Here is a 20953-nt window from a genome sequence, read left to right on the forward strand (position 1 = left end):
GTCAATAACCTACTGCTCAGTTCTTTCACCTTCATCACAAAGGAGGAATCCCAAAATACCCAATTTCAGAAATTACCCAAGTCCCTTATTTCATTCTTATTGATGTTGGAAAGCAATTCCCCATCTCTAGCAAGTGGATGGGAATATAAAAGTCCTTTTTGGCAGGAAGGTGTGAGCTTATATATATATACATTCTCTCTCTCTCTCTCTCTCTCTCTCTCTCTCTCTCTCTCTCTCTCTCAGATCAAGGCTGGGGGCTTTGAATTCTCCCCAGGGATGCTGCAGATCTATTCAGACAACTTGTTGACCCTGCCAGCCATTATTGGAATTGGTGGGGGCGGGGGTCTTCTCTTACTCATCATCATCATCGTCCTCATTGCATACAAGCGGAAATCCCGAGATGCTGACCGCACCCTCAAACGTCTACAGCTGCAGATGGACAACTTGGAATCCCGCGTGGCCTTGGAGTGCAAGGAAGGTGTGAATGATGGGCCCGGGGTTTTTTCCTTTTTCTTTTTCACAGCTCTGCTACTTATCAATCTGTTACTTCCCATTTAATCCCACCCCTTGAGAAAGTTTTTTCCTGATTTTGGGGGCCGCACCAGTTTCTAAAGTCCTTCATTTACTCCATATACATTTTTCAACAACGATAGCAGCAGTGTCATCGTTTAAAGCAGTGTTTCTCAAACTTGGGTCTCCATCTGTTGCTGGACTGCAGCTCCCACAATTCCTGATCACTAGTCTGGCTAGCCAGGGATGATGGGAGTTGTAGTCCAACAACAGATGGAGACCCAAGCTGGAGAAACACTGGTTTAAGGGAAAAAAAGGGGGGAATCTTACCATGAAATGCAACAAGCTTTGCCACCATTTCGGGCAATTAGGAAAATGGGTTCATAATTCCACAGGTGTATATTAACCTTCCCTGTACCCTCTACTTCCTTCCCCCTAGTCTCTCCCCACATGGGTTTTTCTTCCAACTGAGCTCACTTCCAGTATCTGAACTTGGCAAAGGAGAAAAGCAGCTGGGTGAGAGGCAGACTGTGGGAGAGAGGTGGAAGTGGGTGTCAGTACCCCCCATTGGTGTACTCCTTTTGCTCTGAAACAAAACAAAACAACCCTCTCCTGCCACATAATGTATGATTGGCACATCTGAGTTTGAAGAAAGAGACCCACAGGTTTCACAGATAGTTTGACTGTCCCATTATAGTCCTCCGCTAGTGGGATCCCATCCAATTCGTTTCTGTAATCTAGGTGATTGGGAGGCTCACCAAAACTCACTCCCTTATGGCAGTGTTATATTTGCAAGCTGTTACTATGTGGAACAATCCAGTTGGATGGAGCATCTCCTTGCCAGCACCATATAGTCCCAGCTGGCACTGGCAATGAAGCAATGCATAGATTGAAACCTCCATGTTGAACCTTCTGTACAATAGAAAGCCTCTGTTGGAGACTTTCAGAAAATGGCTTTGAAGGCACATGGTCCATTTTATGTTGCTTGAATCTGCAGCGGTTTGGCTCTGTCAGATGCCTGGATAGGAGGCCACCTGGGAACCACGTAAGCCTCTCTAAGCTTTTTGGAGGAATTAACTGTGAAAAAACAACCAACATACAATGGGCAGATCCATATGATTGCAACTTGGGTTGACTTCACCCCCATGTGGAGCATTGTTGTAGAAGTTCCCTTCCTGCCAGCAGCCTCCCACTTGGTTGAACCTTGCCTGAGAATGCGTACTAAGCAATTAGTTTCATCTCTAAGCTTTAATGAGACGGGACCTGCCCTGCTCATAAAGTATCCTAATTACCTACGAAGTGGTATCATTAACCAACAATCACAAAAATCCTTGCTATGTTTGCAAGATGTTGGAGAAAATTGCCCACTTACCAGTGCTTTGTTCGTGCTGCCTTCCCTGCCCAAAATACGAAACCTGGCACATAGATTTCTTTAGCCGGTGTAGTCTATGAATGTGCTAAATTAGGGTCAGGAAGGCACACGTTCAGAGATCTTGCTTAGGCATATAACTCACCGAGTGACCTTGGGTCAGTTATTACCTCTCTGGTGAACTTACAAGATTGTAAAAGGGGTGTGGGGGAAACTTTGTTCATCACCCCAAACTCCTTGGAGGAACAGCAGGACAGAATGTAGGTAATAACAATAATAGAACTAGAATCTGACCACTATTGATTTCACCATCATTAATGCCCTCCTCTGGGTTGTTGTTGTAATATCGCAGGTTAGTGTGCTTGGATGCCACTGTCCTTTGGAGTGAAGGTCAGATTTGGCCAGTACTGGCCAACCTTTTTGCCGCTCCCCCATATAAGCAGTATATTTGAGTATGAGAAGGAACCCTATCTGAACACGTTGGCTGTGGTTTTGATTGAAGCACAATAGGTTTTATGCTCTGCTTAGCGTGTCCATGTCTGACTCTGACGCTAAGGCTGTGCCTCCATCTCTGGTGCTTCTGCAAAACTGGTTCCTTATTCATGGGTTGTCCTTTTGGGGAGAGACAGAGGGGTCAAGTGAAGCATTTTTATTGGAGGTGGTAGATTTTTATTTGGCGCAGTTTGAAGGAAGTTAGCGAGGTTTCAAGAGGAAAAGTTTTAAAGGCAGAGAGAAGCCTGCCTGCAAAAGGCTGTGGGTCTCTCATTACGTGACAGACAGATGCTGAGAAATTGGACAGAATGCTGCTTCTGATCCTGCTGATAAAACCTAATTGCCCATTATCGCCACAAGCCAGTGCCTGGGGCTGTGACCCTGCCAACTCCAAGTTGGCCCAGAGGCTGCGGCAGAAGCAGGCACCTAAATTGAGATAATAAAAAAAGAGGAAGGTGGGGGGGAATAGCCCTGTAGATAGAAATAGTGACAGAGAGGATTGTAGAGGGAGGGGGGAGCATGTGGAAGAGATTTCGCCTTGTCTTCCACAGCTGGCAGATAAAAGGATCTGCTTTTAATTAAAAGCTGCAATATCTTCTCTGCCTTTTCTCTTTTCTAGTCCCACTAGTTACAGATAAGATAGTGTGCCTTTCAAGCTGACAGTTTGTTTTTTCTCATCAAACTGATCAGCCTACAGCCCTCTGCCGCTTCTAGCTTCCTTTTTAAAGTGCCATTAATTTGATTTCTCTCTCCCCCCTCCCACATCCCCCCCCTATAAACTCTCACTTGTACAGCACTGGAACCTATGCACAAACAACCTGCTTCCTCTTGTAGGTGCCATTAAAGGTACAGGGTGCCATTTCTCCTCTGGCATGCTCCTCCCAGCAAAACCAACTGCTATAGGACTTGTGAGATGTGAAATCCGAACACAGTGAGGACATTCCTGTGACATAGAACTGTTTCCTCTAGCCCAATGCTTCCTTTTTAAAAAAAGAAAAATTCTGCCGGCATTTTGCCATTTTCCATCTCTTTTTATGTGTGCAGCCACAAAGGCAGTCTTATGCCGAAACACCAGCCTCCAGGCCTTGTACCTGCCTGCCACCTCTTCAGTATCGTGGAACTGAACTAGAGGGCACAAGAGAGATCCCTTCTGGTTTATTTTCTGTAAATTGGGTCTTGGTTCTCTTCTCTGCTTCGCTTCATAACTTTGGAGGAAGCCATTGTATCATTGTGCTGCGTTTTTTCTTCTGTCTCTTTAGTGGGGGGCAAGAAGCTTCTGATGTAATGTTTGTTTAATTTTCTTTTCCTTAAATAAAGTTGGGGATATTGTGTCAACTAGCCATGGCTAGTGTGGTGTAGTGGTTAAGAGCGGTAGACTCCTAATCTGGGGAACCGGGTTTGCGTCTCCGCTCCTCCACATGCAGCTGCTGGGTGACCTTGGGCCAGTCACACTTCTTTGAAGTCTCTCAGCCCCACTCACCCCACAGAGTGTTTGTTGTGGGGGAGGAAGGGAAAGGAGAATGTTAGCCGCTTTGAGACTCCTTAAAGGGAGTGAAAGGCGGGATATCAAATCCAAACTCTTCTTCTTCACTAGACTATATTGGCCAGGATTAGGCCTGCAGGCTATTCCCTGGCCAGTTGGGAGCTAATGCATATAGGCTTCTTGTTTAATCTGATCTTTCCTTCCCAGCTTTTGCCGAGCTGCAGACAGACATCCATGAGCTGACCAATGACTTGGACGGAGCCGGCATCCCCTTCTTGGATTATCGCACCTATGCCATGAGGGTCCTCTTCCCGGGAATAGAAGACCACCCTGTGCTGAAGGAAATGGAGGTGTGGTAATGTGTGTATGTGTGTCTGCTTGGATAACATTTCAGCTTGGCTTACATTTGCCTTCCTGAGCTTTGTGAGTTTATGCCTGTGGGGAGGAGGGATTCTTGCTGCTGCATTCTTCTTCCAGTCTTCTCTCCTGCTTTCACAAGGAACTGAAGTGTCTGGGGTCTGGGTTTATTGGTGGCCCAGGCTAGACTGATGACCTTAAAGCAAGACAGCTTCACCACTTCCCACCACCCACAGGATTTGATTCTCTTTAGAGAGGGCACATTGAAGATTCTGCTGCTTATATAAGCTTAGGGGGTTGTTTGTTTTGACCTCAAGTGTGTCTTGGAGAGTTTTTCGGCAGGATAACTGTGCTGTTGTGTCCACCGTTAACTGTTCATGGTGTATTTTTATTTGACTAAAAAGTGAACAACTACTAAAAATGTGAGGGAGACTTATCTGAGATCGTTCCCCAAATGCTGGCTCATAGGACCCTTTTTTCAGAGTGGGGGGATTTCCAAACTGCTAGGAGCTAGGTTTAAAGAGAATAATGGGGAAACATTGATTCATGGGCGCGATGCACATTAGGGAGTCAGACTGACTGGGAGATCCAGGAATAAAAATAAAATTCTATTGGGTTTTCCCCAGTTGTTGCCGTTTCTTATAGCACACTGAACAAAAGAACAAGTTTGAAATTCTCATTTCATTCATTCTCACAGCAACCTTACGAAGTAAGTCACTGTCATCCCAGGTTTACAAAACAGGAATTGAGCCTGACCAAGGCCACCTAGCAAGCGAATGGCTGCAGCAAGATTAGAGCATTCATTCATCTCCAGCAACCATAACTGAACCAGCTACACTGGTTCATTCCTACTATTGCTGCTGGTCCTCTGTCACTAAATTCCAGAGCTAGGAGACATCAGTTCTACTCATTTTTCCTTTAGTTGCCCTGAGAATAACTGAAGTATTGTGCCTGTGCCTGAGCATTGCAGTTGCAGAAAGATGTTGCTTGACAGCAAGTAAGAGAAAGACGGTGTTGCTGTTGTTCTTTAGGTTGTTATGGATAGGTTAAATGGGGCAAGAGCAGAGTGAGCCGTATGTAATATGGCTAAGCATTGAAGATAGGCAGCAAAGTTGTTGCTAGAGGCAGATCCGAGTAGATAGGATTTTTCAATGAGTAGGAGCAGAATGAAACCGAATAAAACCAAATAAGAGCAGAGACATTTTCCTGACAGCAAAATCTATCAGGGTGTGGGAAAGTCTCTTGATTGAATTGATGGCATCGCCATCGTTTGGCATGCTGAAAAATAGACTGGGCAAATTGTTTGGAAATATCTGTACAGCACTGGGCTGTTCTGTACTGCACAGCGGGGCGTTGCTGCTTTGTGCCATTTTCATTTCAGTGCTTCTGCTTCTGTGACATGAACTGCACTGCTGCTTCGGATCTCCTTTGCAAGCTCACTGTGCTGGTCTTTATTACCTATGCGGTCTCAGAATGAGCCTGTGCTTTGCATGTGGGTAATTTTGTGTGTGCGCGCAAAATATCTCAGAAATAACTTCAGCTTCTTGAGAGCCAATGACCCGGTCAGTTGCCTCTGGTGTTTGTGTTGTTCTGTCTTGAGGCCCTCACTGACAGGTCCGTCCTTTCTTTGCAGACAAAATGTGTGTGTGTGTGTGTGTGTGTGTGTGTGTGGTACATCTCTAACCAAATACTCTCTCACTCTATGGAGAACTTTTTCTGAGAGGCACAGTTTGTGTGTATCTTCAGTGCTCTGCACACTTGGTTGGATCTTCACATATTGATTGATTGCATGTGGCTGTGTACTTCCCCTTTGATGTGATTTAAGCACACACACGTGGACCAGAGGGGCTACCGCTATAACTGAAATAGATGGCTGTAGTTCTGAGGTGTTGTCTCCGTAGAAGGAAAATGTACAATGGTGCTGCCATCTCTGTAATGTTGAAGGTCAATGAAGGTCTAGTACAGGGGTCTGCAACCTTTAAGACAAAAAGAGCCACTTGGACCCATTTCCGAAGGAAAAAAAACTGGGAGCCGCAAAACTCTTCATTATAAAAATAACTTTTTTGTCACTTTTTTATTATTTATTTGTTTGACCCCTCAGAATTACTCCTCCTCATAGAAATAAACGTTAAATTAACAAGTTACCTTTTTGTGTGTGTGTGTTCTTCACTCCCCTTCAAAACAGTGACCAGCGTACATGCCCCCTTTCAATGCAAAGGTGTAAAAGAGCCACATGCGGCTCCGGAGCCGCGGGTTGCAGACCCCTGGTCTAGTATCTCATAATGCTGAAACCTGTGGCCATATTGAGCAGCTGGGTAGTGGGAGATTCAAGATAGCATATGTGATGTGAATAAATACTATCAGAAGATTGGATGGCCACCGACTTAGATCGCATTAAGGGGGTACTAGGCAGATTTGTGGGGCAAGGAGATAAGGAGATAATGGCTGCTGGTTGTGGTTGCTCTATGCTGCCTCCAAGAACAGAAGCAGTATGCCTCTGAATGCCAGTTGCTGCCGAATAATAGTGGGAGAGGACTGTTGCCATTATATGCTGCTTGTGGGTCTCCCACAGGCATCTGGCTGGGCACTGGGGGAGAATCAGGATGCTGGAGTAGATAGGCTTTTGATCTGATCTCTCAAGTCCTTAATAAAAGGGCCAACATGCTGGCAAGGCATACATTTCCACATGCTGGTCAGAATGATTTTTGGGTCACTGCTGCGTGGCTACCATGCTCACTGACATTAATATCAATATTTATATTAATATCACTGCTACTGTCATTTTCTGCAGCACTTGGTTTATTCAATTGGGCTTGTTTGATGCATGACCAGCCGCACATTTCCAAGAGACTTGTCTGACATCATCAGATTCCCTGGCTCCATTTCCCCCAGTGTGGCCTCTCCCTTTCCTTCCCCCCATACCGACTCCCCCTCCCTTCGCCAGCCCTTACACTGGCCGCTTAATTTAGTACAAGCAATTGTGCAAAAATTGGCTTTACGTTTTCCTGTATAACAAGGATGTTTTTGATTGGAGAAGTGAGGGGTGGCCTTAACTTCTCCTCACTGCTGACCTCACAGAGTAATTAATGTTGACGCAGGATTCGTAACATATTTGAGAGAAGTAATCAGCTCCAGAACACGATGCAGTTATTAATTACAGAGAATCAAGCGCTTGTCAGTGCAAGTGCACAGGTTGCTCACTGTAGCTGAGCACAGTCCTGTGCTTCTGTGATCTAGTCTTACCCCAGTTGTGGGCCTGCCATCAGGTCTTCTCGCAGTGGTCCTCCAGTTTAAAAAGCTGTTGGATGCTTTTAGCTCTCCAGCACAGGGAAGGTGTTGCTTTGAGTAAAGAGGAAGGGCCTCCGTTGTGAGGATTTCACATTGAAAATAGCAGACCATTTACAAAATCAACGTATCTGAAATAAATATGGATTGCCTCTTCATTCAGTTCTTATAGATTAAAGTTCTCATTAAACCTTTTGGGACACATTTCCATTGCTCTGTTGCTTCTGGTGTTTGTGGCCTTTGTCTTGTTCATTCAGTAGGGATTAATGGAGTCGAATAGGCTTTATCTACGATTTTGTTCAGTTAGTCAAGGTGGACTTCCATTAATTCATCCTGTGTTTATAGGAGCCTTCTCACTAACCAATGTTAATCTGTGGCGTTTAAAAAACCACCACGCTCTTTAAAATGCTCTTAGGCATGGTGGGGGAAACCTTCTGTTTTGCTACACTTTAATCTGTCCTCCACTCATAATTTCTGGTGGAATGTACATCAAATATGTGAAGTCAATTCATAAGACCCTTCATTTTTGCTTTGGGGGAAAAAATAAAATTCTGCTCTAAAGGGATTCCACTTGAAATGTAAAAACCAGTATAGTATCTGCGAATGAGTCCTAGTGATTGTAGTCTGCTATCACCACTGCCCCTAGTTTCCAGTTAGGCTTTCCTACTCGTGTATCCCAGTTGACTTTCATCTATCCAAGCATCACCTGCTAATATATCACCACTTACCATTTCAAAAAAACCTGCCCCAACTCAGCTGTTGTTTTTAGACTAAAGCGTGTTGCAGCAAATATTGGCTTTTGGGGGGTATGTTCATGACTTTTATTAAGTTGCCTAATTTATTTTGAGCACAGAATGTGAGTTACCTGGGTGACAGATTGGGAGGCACAAATTTAGAGTCCTGCCGTTATGCCTAGTTGGACTGTGTGAATTGAAAAGCGACTCCGTTAGGTTCAAGGCGTACACGATCTGTGTAAAAATGATTGTGTGTAAAGCCCCTTATGAGTTTGAGAAAGCAAAATGGACAAAAGTAAGTCGCAGTTAATTTCATGGCATGTGGATTATGGTTGTGTGTGCATGCTGGCGATGTGGAGGGGGAGAATAGCAACAGAGTGATGGGCAGTTTCGTAGGTCCATTTCACGTTTTTGCTATATATTAATGCTGGTCAGTAGCAAGTGGTTCCCTTGGAAAAGTATTGTTTCCCCATCTTAATTTGTACCAGAACGTGTATCCTTTGTGGATTTTCAGATTCCGTCTGCAAGGGTAGCCTGAAATCTAAGCATCTGAATCTGAGAGTTCTGCTTCTATCCTCTCTGGAATGTGCTGGAGGTTTTTTGGCCCATCTGTGTTTCAAGCTCTTGGCAGTTGCTTTGTTGTGATCACACTCTGCCTGTCATTACCTCCTTAATGATCGAGGGGGAAGAGAGTGAGAGAGGGGGCACACAGCACCAGGAGACAGGGACTTTAAATTACTGGTACAAGGATAAGGTGAAAACAAAACAAATGAACCACAAACCTTCCAAACACTGGCAAATGGGAGACTCTGGAGAACAGTGCACCCATTTTAAGAAGTTCCATCTTTCCTCATTATTGGAGTTTGGTGTGCTTACTCCATGCATGAATCCCTGTAATCCTGGTGAGTAACATTCCCATTATTTACAATTTTTTATTATTAAATCTGGATAAATTGGGATGACTTTAGAGTGTGGAACAGTCCTCTTGGAAAAGGAAATGGGAGCATTGCCCCATAGTCTCGATCTGGCAGAACTTTGAAACTGCAGGGCATAATCAGGTATATAAGTTCAAAGAACTAATTAAACAGAGGACATACAAGGCTTTCCCAGCTGTAATTTTAATTTCAGAGAAACCATATATGTTTGGTTGGTAAAATGAAATTACAAGAGGGAAAACCCTGTATTAAATATTACTGGCATGGCTTTTTTTAAAAAAAGACTGATGTGATGTGTTTGTAATCTTCTTTTTGTTTGTGATCTTAATTAGAATGAGTTTAGTGCTAGGTATTGCAAATGACTAGGAAGGAGTAGGCACTGTGTGCCCCCCCCCCCATTTCCCTTCGCCACTCCATGTGCACTCATGTAATAATAATAATAATAATAATAATAATAATAATAATAATAATATCCAGAGCCAAGCATAGGGCTGTCATTAGCACTTTTTCTTATCTTTGGGGTTGTTATTTCACTGCTTTTGTGCAAATTTAAAGCCTTGATTAAATGCTTAATTCTTTTTTGGTCATTTGCTTTTGCTAAAGATTGCACAAAAAGGAGAAGAGCAACGGAGTAAGGGGGTGGGGTGGAGAGGGTGTCAGTTTGCAAGAGGGCTTTGCTTCGTTGTAGATGGTAAGCCAAGCCTGCTGAGATCATTTATGTGACAGATGTTTTGTGCTGCTGCTGCTGCTGCAGCCACCACCACCCTGCTCTATTTGCAGCATGCAATTCTGATAAGATCGCTTATGTAGGACAGGACCAATTTCCGAGCTTATCAAGTGTCGCTGACTTTAGAAGCTGAACACACAGCCCAGATAGGAGGAACCTGCCATCTGATCCTCCCTTCATGGCTTCTGGGAGAGTGAAGGGCTTTGCTTTATTTTGATCACTGAAAGTACAGGGCAGTGGCCTTGCACAAAACCGTCACGAATGGAGCATTAGGCAGTCCTGCACACTCAGATCCTGGCTAGGAAGAGCCAAGACAGTGCTGGATGAAAGACACTTGTGCCTCCCCACCAACAGCTACTCCTCTCTCCTATCTCTTTGTTCTTAAACATAAAGAACTCTGGAGGGGTGAGAAGGAAGTCACTTTGTGGGAAAACTTGGAATGGAGTGAAGTGGAGAGAAGAAACAGTATAACCAGGCATAGCTGTTGGGCTTTAGTTACATATGTCTGAGGGTCATTTGGAGGTAGGCTATGGGAGGTAGTTTGGACATTCAGAAGATCAGGGGATTTTAGGAGTATACATTTGGCTTCTGAATCTTCACTTCTGTAAAATCTGGTGCTGGGGGGGCAGGGTGTCTCTAGAAATATGGCTGGCTTGTGTGTCTGAAATTCCTCCTCCTTCTGAATTGACCTGCAGATTATCCAATTATTGCCTGCTGGGCTTGTGTTGACATGTGTTTTTTTTCTAGACATTAGGAAGCAAGGAAAAAACCCATGTTTCAAACTGAGAGCATTTAGTTTTCAATGACAACCTTCAGTAGCTGCTGGTGAGAGCCATTGATTGGAGACGATAATTCCAATATGTGCATACTTTAAAAAAAAAAAGATCTTAAAACATATCCTGCAGCATTGACCGTTCTGTTTGCTCTTCTTCTCCCCATTTCCCTCCCCCTGCGCAGTATGTAAGACTACCCAAATGCAGGAATACTTCCTGTGATACCCTAACCTCTTCAATGCAGATTCTTCTCCTTTTATAATTATTTATATACCACCACCAGTACACAAGACCTTAAAGGAGGATTGGGCAACCTGCAGGTACCATTGGACTTTAGCTCCCAGCGGTCCTAGGCAACAAGGCTAGTGAGCAAGAATGATGGGAGCCTAGCCCAACAACATATGTAGGACCACAGGTTACAAACTCCTGCTTTACAAAGTGACATAAGCAAAAGAAAAGTCTCTGCCCAGAGAAGCTAACAGTCTGACTTTAAACAAGGGTCCATTTTAGTTTTGCCCTGGAAATCTGTAGATGGAGATTCAAGACAGAGGATATTGTTAACGAAGAAAGAGAATTACTTGTTTCCTGAGTATGGGGCACTAAAGCACCTAAGCAATCTCTGTAGACCAGATGCCCTGATCAGATTTAGTCATCTGCTTTATGGCTAGGGAGGCACTGAGATCCACGTGGGATGTAGGGGTGCTCTGACCAGCTAAATCTGAGGACAGCTCAGCAGCCGCAGGAGCAGAATATATGTGGGAGAGGAGGAAATGCCCTTTCCTGATTTATTTATTTTAAAAAAACACAAAACGCCACTCAAAACAAAACCAGGCATGCTTCAAATGGCATCACTAATCTCAGGGACAGACGGTAACATTTAAGACCATATGCAGAAAGTGCAAAAGATCAGAATTTCCTGTGGGGACAGCTTGGTACACTCAGATCTATCCAGGAAGAATTTGGCTGTTACTCTCCAGCCAAGCCCAGCGTTTTGGCAACTTTTCTTATGGAAAAAAAGGATGCCCAACTGAATTCTATGTTTCTTTTAATAAAACCAGAAAATGAGACTTGTGTGTGCACAGGATGGAAAAGAGTATGTATTATATATACTCATCCCCCCATGGAGATACTCTCTATGTATGCACCTGTGCTACAGATTCAAGAGACTCTTATATAGTAGACTTTGCAAGCACTGTAAAAGGGAGAAAAATAAAGTATCATATATATATTTGAGGCAAGTCAGTCAAAAATTGGTTGATATGTACGTGTTTGACAATAGATCCACAGAGAGCAGAAGGCCAAAGAATGACTTTTAAATGGCAAGGGGGAATGGGGGAAACCCCATTGCCTTGGAAGCATCCAGAGTGAAGAAATTATTGATCAAAGCAGTTGTATGGTGTACAGGATGGATACATGTACAGACATGTATGGGATGCAATAGACTTTTGAAAGGACTTGCACGTTATTGCTTTATCCTCTAAATCATCACTAAATGGTGATGGCTGGAAAGAAACTCTCCCCAAACGGCAATTCTCAATAATTAGAATGTGGGAGGACAGAGAAGACAGTTCTCAATTTGAAAGTGAATTTTCCTGGTTGCTGCTAAAGTCCACTGACTGTCGGGACAGCAGGCTTTATCTGTTTTGCTAAGTACTTGTGACTCTTAGGTCCCTGTGTGTGGCCTTTTGAAATACCGAGTCAAAGGAACTCTTAAGATAAGCCTCTGGACCTGAATCTAATGAAGTTTTCCCTCCCTCAGGTCCAGGCAAACGTGGAGAAGTCTTTGACCCTCTTTGGACAGCTCTTGAACAAAAAGCACTTCCTGTTGACCTTCATTCGCACGTTGGAGGCACAGCGAAGCTTCTCCATGAGGGATCGGGGCAACGTGGCCTCTTTAATCATGACAGCGCTGCAGGGCGAGATGGAGTATGCCACTGGGGTGCTCAAGCAGCTTCTCTCAGACTTGATCGAAAAGAACTTGGAGAGCAAGAACCATCCAAAACTGCTCTTGAGGAGGTGAGCATTTCTCTCGGAACATGTTCAAGTGTCTTTGCGAGTTTTTGCTGAGGCAAGCTTTGGTGTTATACAGAACTTGACCTGGGGGAGGGGAGGGGAAATGTGAATGACTCACAGACTTCCCCTTTTCATACTTCACCCTTTACATATTATATTCTAATATAATGTAAGATAGCCTTTGCCACCCTTGTACCTTCCACATGTTTCAACGACAACTCCCCTCAGGCCTAGCCATGTTTGATGGGGCTGATGGGAGTGGTCATCCAAAACATCTAGGAGAAGCAGGTTGGCAAAGGATGATGTAGGATGATGAGCCCTCACAGGCTATCATGAGATGTAGTTCTATAGACCAGGGTGGGCAGAAGGAAGACTGATCTCTGAGTGAGATGCGGTACATCAACATGGATTTCTGACTCCTGGTTTTTTAACAGTAGCAGCAACAAAAGGAATTTTCCCACCTAAATTTGGTTGCTGAAATGAATTAAAATTAAGCAGAACTGGACTTTTATGTGGAAAAAACTGAACTCAGTTCAATTTTGCTACCAATAGTAAATTCCATGGCTCAGAGGCACCCTGTTCTTTCATTCTTATGTACGTCTTTTGCATCTGGCCCTGGCTGGTAGACATTGAGGTTCTGGGGGAGAAACAAAAGTAGATTCAACAAGCCTACCTCTACTGTAGACTACTAGTATTTTAAATTTCTTGAACTCACAATATTACTCCTGTGTCATGTGGCAAAGAAGTAGTCATTATTTTCTGCTGCAGAGCAGCTTAGAGAAGTTCAGTGGACAGAGGAAGATAAGTGCCTTGCCCGTGCCAAGGCGCTTGCAAATAATTTGATAAGGGAGTCAGTGCTAAAGTAGTTTGGATCTTACTCTGTAAACAGGTCTATGCATATTTTACGATTCTGTGCTCAGACCTTGCAAGGAAATAAATTGTTATTGGGTGGAAAATTCAATAACCCAAGAATCTTCCCCCTCTCCCTTCTGTCTTTAAAAAAATAATAAGAAAATTGAAGCCATCAAGGTTTCAGAGATGGGCTTGAGGGTGTGTGGGCAACACATGGTAAGAGCTTAGAAACCAGAGGTGGGTCTTTGCCTTTAAATGTTTCTTCTACACAGCCTTATTTTGTGAGTCAGATAATCAAACCATTGGGGGGAACAGCCTCCTGCCTTGGAATTAGATGCATAGTAGAGAGAATTTGTTTGTTTCAGAATTCAGTAGATGTCCTATTTCTGTGTTTTAGCTTAAGAACAGTCTCACTCTGTGAGAGCTGGCATCATTTTAAAATCCGAGTGCTAGAAATGGCAGCTGTTTCATTAATTAAAACTACTTATCACTGAAGGTTTAATGTAGATATTTGCCACTTCTCACTGCACCCTGCATTACTTCCACTCTCACTGGCAGTATCCTTGCATCCTTGGCTGGATGGCATCAGGAGCAGGCTTCTTTGTTCATGGGCCCAAGAGAGAGGTGTTCTCTTCCTATTCGCTTTTGCATTGGGCTCTACCTTCCCTTGTCATTATTTTCCAATCATTTCTTCAGGGCAGATCCACACCACTCCTCCCAGGTGATTGTTGGGATGGGTTAATGTCAGAGCCCAGCAGATTTTCTTAAGCAAAGAGCCTCAGACAGGTGAGGGAAGAGTGTGAGCCAGGGGCAGCGTTCCAGCTCCACTCTGCATCTGCTCTGCTCCATCAATTTTTAAATGGTAGCTAGATAGGTCTCCTGTATCACAGGCCAATGAATATTGAAAGAAACACCAGCTGCAGAACCAGTGCAATTATTAAACATACACCACGGTGTCTGTCACTGTGCTTCCCCTTCTTTGTCCTTTAGCAATCCAGTCCTTGAAAAGTTGTTCCTAATGAAAGCCAATATTTAGAATAACAGCATATTAAGAAAATATATTTAAGATTCCTTATCTGATTGTGGGCCATTTGGAACAGTGTGGTGCCAAAGGTGAATATCCTTTCAGAGTGTTCAGCCTAGGATTAGGTCCAATTCACACTTTACAGAGAAGTTGCACATGTTGTGTATATACTTGTTTTTGCACTAGACACCATTAGCACATGAAGGGAAGATGCATATATGTATGCAGGCAATGAACATGTGCCTGAGATGAGTTCCTTTGCCAGCATCTCCCCACTGCATATTCCTGCATGTTTGGAAATGTGCTTTACATGTCATGTTGGTGTACCTGTGGCAAACAGAACTGCCACGTGCAGTGTAAAACTGAGAGGGTCTGTAATACTCTTGTTAGGTGAATGAGCTCAGGAGCCAAAGGATGGTGACTTAAAAGAATATGGTGTGTGAATTAGCTCTTATTGCGAGTCTAGTCGTGGTGGACATAGCGAAATCTATCTAAAAACGGAGGGAATTTTCAAATGCGTAGTGAACTGAGCAGGAATTTGAACTTAGGTCTCCCGGATCCTAGTTCAATACTTTAACCATCTTTCTTCTTTTCTTCTTTGACAATCACTCGTAACTGAGTAAGATTGTCTTCCATAGACACGGTTTTAACAATGAGCCTGTAAGTGACTGTGGAGGCCAATTCTGGACCCACACATCCTTCCACAGTGGGGACATTGGTTTCTGGGTGGGAGTTGATCATAGTGTGCCTTCCTCTTAGTATGTTTCTCCATTGCGTCCTGAGTTTGAGTATCTTCAAAGCCCATGACACCTTTGGTAAAGGCTGTTCTCCAACTGGAGCGCTCGCAGGCCAGTGTTTCCCAGTTGTCAGTGTTTATACTACATTTTTTTAGATTTGCCTTGAGACAGTCTTTAAACCTCTTTTGTTGACCACCAGCATTACGCTTTCCATTTTAAAGTTCAGAATAGAGTAGTTGCTTTGGAAGACGATCATCAGGCATCTGTACAACATGACCAGTCCAACGAAGTTGATGTTGAAGAATCATTGCTTCAACACTGGTGATCTTTGCTTCTTCCAGTACACTGATATTAGTTTGCCTGTCTTCCCAAGTGATGTGTAAAATTTTTCGGAGACACCGTTGATGGAATCTTTTGAGAAGTTGGAGATGGGGTTTATAAGTGGTCCATGTTTCACAAGCATATAGTAAGGTTGGTAGTACAATAGCTTTGTAAACAAGCATTTTGGTTTCCCTTCAAATGTCCTGTCCTCAAACACTCTGCACTTCAATCGGGAGAAAGCCGCACTCGCAGAGCTCAGACGATGCTGGATTTCGGCATCAGTGTTGGCCCTTGTGGAAAGATAACTGTCTAGGTAGGAGAAGAGGTCAACATTTTCCAATATTACACCAATGAGTTGGATTTGTGGCGCTGCAGAGGGGTTATTTTGTACTTGTTGGTGCAGCACTTTGGTTTTTTTGGATGTTGAGTGATAGGCCAAGCTTTTCGTAAGCTTCTGCAAAGATATTTAGGATGGTTTGGAGGTCATCCTCTGAGCGTGCGCACACTACGTTGCTATTAGCATACTGAAGCTCTATGATGGAAGTTACGGTAACCTTACTCTTTGCTTTCAGCCTGCTCAGATTGAAGAGCTTTCCATCTGTTGGATATATGATTTCTGCTCCGGTGGGGAGTTTCCCTTCAACAAAGTGTAGGATCATGGCAATGAAAATAATGAATAGAGTTGGGGCAATAACACAATCCTGTTTAACACCTGAGCCCACTGTGAATGGTTCACTTTGAGAGCCATTGTTATCTGCGATTGTTGCTGTCATATTATCATGGAGGAGCCAAATGATGTTTACAAATTTATCTGGGCAGCCAGTTTTCAGAAGGACAGTCCACAGGGCATTACGATTTACAGTGTCAAAAGCCTTTGTTGTTGTTGCTGTTGTTTAGTCGTTTAGTCGTGTCCGACTCTTTGTGACCCCATGGACCAGAGCACGCCAGGCACTTCTGTCAAAAGCCTTAGTCAGGTCAATAAACGTGATTATAGCACAGTTGTTCCTATAGGGTTGCCACTTTCAGAACATAAGGCAGACCCACACACTGTTTGATCCATCAACCAGAACACAGCCTGCTGCCGAAGGCAGGCTTCAGCAGCAGGAGATTAACTGGGCAATGGACTGCATTTAGGTTCTTGGGTCACAAGTTGTGCAGGCCTCAGTTTTTATGGGAAAATGAAAGAGAAGGTTTATGGGCATTGATAATGTGCTTTATCTTGCAAGCATGGATCTGCTCGTCTAGGAAAACAAAGTCAAGGAAACTCTCCATTTAATCAAAGCAGAAGGTGAAAATCGGCAGGAATTATATTTGAGCCGACTACGTGAGACATAAGAAAAAATAAATTTTAGGGACGCGGGTGGCGCTGTGGTATAAACCACTGAGCCTCTTGGGCTTGCCGATCAGAAGGTTGGCGATTCAAATCCCTGTGACGGAGTGAGCTCCCGTTGCTTGGATTCAGCTTCTGCCAACCTAGCAGTTCGAAAGCACGCCAAAAAGTGCAAGTAGATAAATAGGTATTGCTGTGGCAGAAAGGTAAACAGTGTTTCCGTGCGCTGCTCTGGTATCAGTGTTCCGTTGCGCCAGAAGCGGCTTAGTCATGCTGACCACATGACCCGAAAAAACTGTATGTGGAGCGGCCAAACATTGGCTCCCTCGGCCAGTAAAGCGAGATGCGCGCCGCAACCCCAGAGTCGTTTGCGACTGGACTTGACTGTCAGGGGTCCCTTTACCTTTTTTTCTTGTTTAGTCATTTAGTCGTGTCCGACTCTTCGTAACCCCATGGACCAGAGCATGCCAGGCATTCCTGTCTTCCACTGCCTCCCGCAGTTTGGTCAAACTCACATTCGTAGCTTCGACAACACTGTCCAACCATCTCATCCTCTGTCGTCCCCTTCTCCTTGTGCCCTCCATCTTTCCCAACATCAGGGTCTTTTCCAGGGAGTCTTCTCTTCTCATGAGGTGACCAAAGTATTGGAGCCTCAGCTTCAGGATCTGTCCTTCCAGTGAGCACTCAGGGCTGATTTCAACAACAGGCAAGGTGGTTTCTCTCAAAACAATCTGCAGTAATTAACTCTTCCCTCCTGCCTGATACTCCCATTGTTTCATGGGAATTCCACTCAAAATATGTGCAGCTTTTGGTGGGATTTTGATTGTTTTGGTTTTGCTATTTTCAATAACACCCCTTAGCCCCTCCCTTCTGCTCCCTTATAGCAATGAGGAGGCAGTTTCCTTCTTGAGGTCATTAGCGTCGCTTGTACTTTTGTGAGCATTTGAATATGAAATAACTGATCTGATGATTAATAGATGGAGCAGCCAAAAAGGCATAAATAAAGAATTTCAATCAGAGCCACCTGCATATTTTTCTCCATTTTAAGGAAGAAATGTGCATAGTTTTAAATATTGTTTGATAAGTATGTTAAGGTGAATCTTAATTTTTGTATCAGAGCAATGTTTTCATTGGTATGAGCTGATGAATAGTGAAGGCAGTCAACACAGACTCAATTCTTACAGCCCTGTCTCTGTATACTAATTTGCTCATGTCTCTGGTGATCAAGCCCTGAGCCTCCACCAGCAGCTCTCTCTGTCTGCCTACAACTCTCTACGGTTTCAGCCGTATCTTCTTCCCAGCTCTCCCTTTGGCCTTGGCCTTGATCTCCTCATTCTGGGCTCCTGCTTTGAAATACTTTGGCTGTGTGTGTGTGTGAGAGAGAGAGAGGGGGGGGAGGGAGAGAGAGAGAGAGAGAGAGGCTGATGTGCATAGGAAAATATATTGAAACTTCCTTCCTGCTGTCCCCCAGTTTGCCATGTGATATGCTTTAGACTGGAACTCTTCCTTCCTAGATGACAATGTCTTTAGTCATGGACAAAAAGCAACACAATGATCATATAATGAGAACATACATTCTGGAAATGCAAGAAGGTTCACTTGCAGTTAAATGCAATTACTAAGCATCTGCACTCTGGAGTAGTATGTATAAATATAAAATCCAAATCTTATATTGTCAGTATATAATAGCACATCAATGGGAAGCTAGTATGATGCCCTGTTTCTTTACAAAAACCTTAACAAGGATCCACTGATATATTGACATATGAATAATTCATTTTTTGTTATATTCAGCGGTTTCTCCAACTCATGCAGACATTGGGAACTTGGCAAACCCCAGATCGCAAGAGTTTTAGGTTTTCCATTAAATGTCAGTATACCAATATACACTGCTGCAGATCCTCATGATGTCACTACATTGATCTGTTTAACATGGTCCCACACTCAGATGGAGGGAAGCGAGACTCCTTAGCTCTTTCTTAGCATATCTCTGTCCGGTCAAGTATTATGGTGTGCTAGAAATGATAAGTGAGAAACAAGTGCAATAAAACCGAGCCTCTCAGATGCAGATAAAATTTGGGCTCTTTTTATCCCACCTTTCTCACAATACTAAAGAGGAGGAAGAAGCTTTTCATTGATCACACTCTCTCACATGCAGTGGAATTTATATAAATTGCTCTCCCCATATTTTGCTGTAAATAGAAACCCATGACTGCTGTGGATGGGACAGGCATTTGAATTGCAGCTTAGAGATGTAAAAAATAAAACAAAAACCCTGTTTGGAAAAAAACTGCAACATATTCTAGACTCATGCATGTGAGTCTAAGCTGAAATTGGTTGTAGACCTCCCCTCCACAACCTATTGCAAGAAAACAAACAAAACCCATCTTAATCTTTCAATTGGGGTATAATCAATGACAAGAGGCAACTCAGCTCACTACTAGACCAGACCAGAGATTGCAATGATGCTTGGCAGCATTGTCTAAGCAGCATTTAAGCTTCTGGAGGCTGTCTTCCTTTGTGGAGAATAAGCTGGGCCAGTTGCTCTCCCCCCCCCCCCCGCCCCAATTTTGGAAATACTATATGTTCCTCTTTTCCTTTTTAAGGGGAGGCAATGTCTACCACCTGGTTTTGGAGTTGGTCAGTGTGAGCTCTGTCATGGATGCTTTAGCTGAGATTCTTGCATTGCAGGGGGTTGGAGTAGGTCACCTTTGGGATCCCTTCCAACTCTACAGTTCTGTGATTCTATGTTCAATTATGTATGGCTGTTACAGAGTACTTTCCAGCTGAGATTATTCACTGATATACAAAAGTATTTCAAAATAGTTCAGAGTTTTCTTGCCTTTTCCAGCTATTGCTCTCCTACAAAACGTTAACTGGGAAGCTTTGTGAATTCCATTAAAATACAGATCCTTGAACTCTTTAGAAATGCGGAGCAAGGGCCAGAAGATTATTCTGGGGAGCAGTCTCTGGAGATTTGCTGATGGAGGTTGGGTCAACTCTTTTTCTTTAGCTGTATTTTTATTGCTGTGGCCAGCAGGAGTCCAGGTTTTACTCTAATGAGCTCTGTGGGGGCAAAGTGGGATTGGCTGTTGCCAGGACTATCTTTAGATTTTGTCATGGCAACCCCCGTGTTCTGGCTACCTTCCTCTTTGCTTTGAGGTTCCTGCCTTTCATGGTTTGACCTTTAAAGCCTTTAAGAGAAAAAGCAAAAGGATCTGAGACTTTGAGAAAAGATCAGAGGCCTCTGATTTTTCCTGTTCTCACACTTACTCCCTACCTCCCCTACAGGACTGAGTCGGTGGCTGAAAAAATGCTGACAAATTGGTTCACGTTCCTTCTGTACAAGTTCTTAAAGGTAAGAGTGGAGCATCTTGTTAACCATGTAGAATGAGGCTGGGGAAAAGATTTGGGTGCTTGATTTGTAAGAACCATTGCTTGTGTCTTGGGAATCGGGAACACCAAGGTTTGGGAGGGCTGGTTCCACATTTGGTATACCCCAATTTTCTGTAAAACCAAGCGAACAATTGTTACCAGTCTTCCTATTCTTTGCTATCACCACAGGGACTTCTAGATAACATTTAGAGAACTTGGATGCGTTTAGAAGTCACTCTGATGCACTGTTCCACTCACTTTCCTGATATCCCCAACCCTTTCCCCTCTTCATGATAAACTAGTTTAGTGCAGAGGTGGGTTAATGGTTTTAGGGAGGTGCTGATAGAAGGAGGGACTGAATGGCTGAAGGATGATGGAACAGCATAAACAATTGAATTCCTACATGGAAGGGAAACAAAAAAAAAGGCAATTGTCATTGTTCAACCAGAATTGTTGTGGCACTGAATTACAGTATTTCCCAGGATCTCAGTGGAGGTGGCATGGCTGCAGCTGCATTAAGTTGGTGCAAGGTTCCCTCCCCGCCCATTACAGCTCATTAGTATGTAGCACATTTCTTCCTTTGGTCTTGTCTGCTGGAGAAAAATCAGTAGGCACAAACAGATTCAGGTACATTCC

General features: G+C 43.7%; 1 protein-coding gene across 4 annotated transcripts in view; it reads left to right on the forward strand.

Annotated features, from left to right (window-relative positions):
* Nucleotides 1–20953, forward strand: part of PLXNA1 (plexin A1) — a 299658-nt gene that overhangs the window by 240815 nt on the left and 37890 nt on the right. For all 4 annotated transcript variants that reach the window (XM_080996881.1, XM_080996879.1, XM_080996882.1 and 1 more), the window contains exons 20-23: nucleotides 244–478; nucleotides 4062–4204; nucleotides 12425–12681; nucleotides 20234–20300. In XM_080996881.1, the coding sequence (XP_080853007.1) occupies nucleotides 244–478; nucleotides 4062–4204; nucleotides 12425–12681; nucleotides 20234–20300 (702 nt within the window). The remainder of the gene's footprint in view (nucleotides 1–243; nucleotides 479–4061; nucleotides 4205–12424; nucleotides 12682–20233; nucleotides 20301–20953) is intronic.

Source organism: Podarcis pityusensis (genome assembly GCF_964106645.2).
Source record: "Podarcis pityusensis genome assembly, chromosome: 2".
Taxonomy (NCBI): Eukaryota; Metazoa; Chordata; class Lepidosauria; order Squamata; family Lacertidae; genus Podarcis; species Podarcis pityusensis.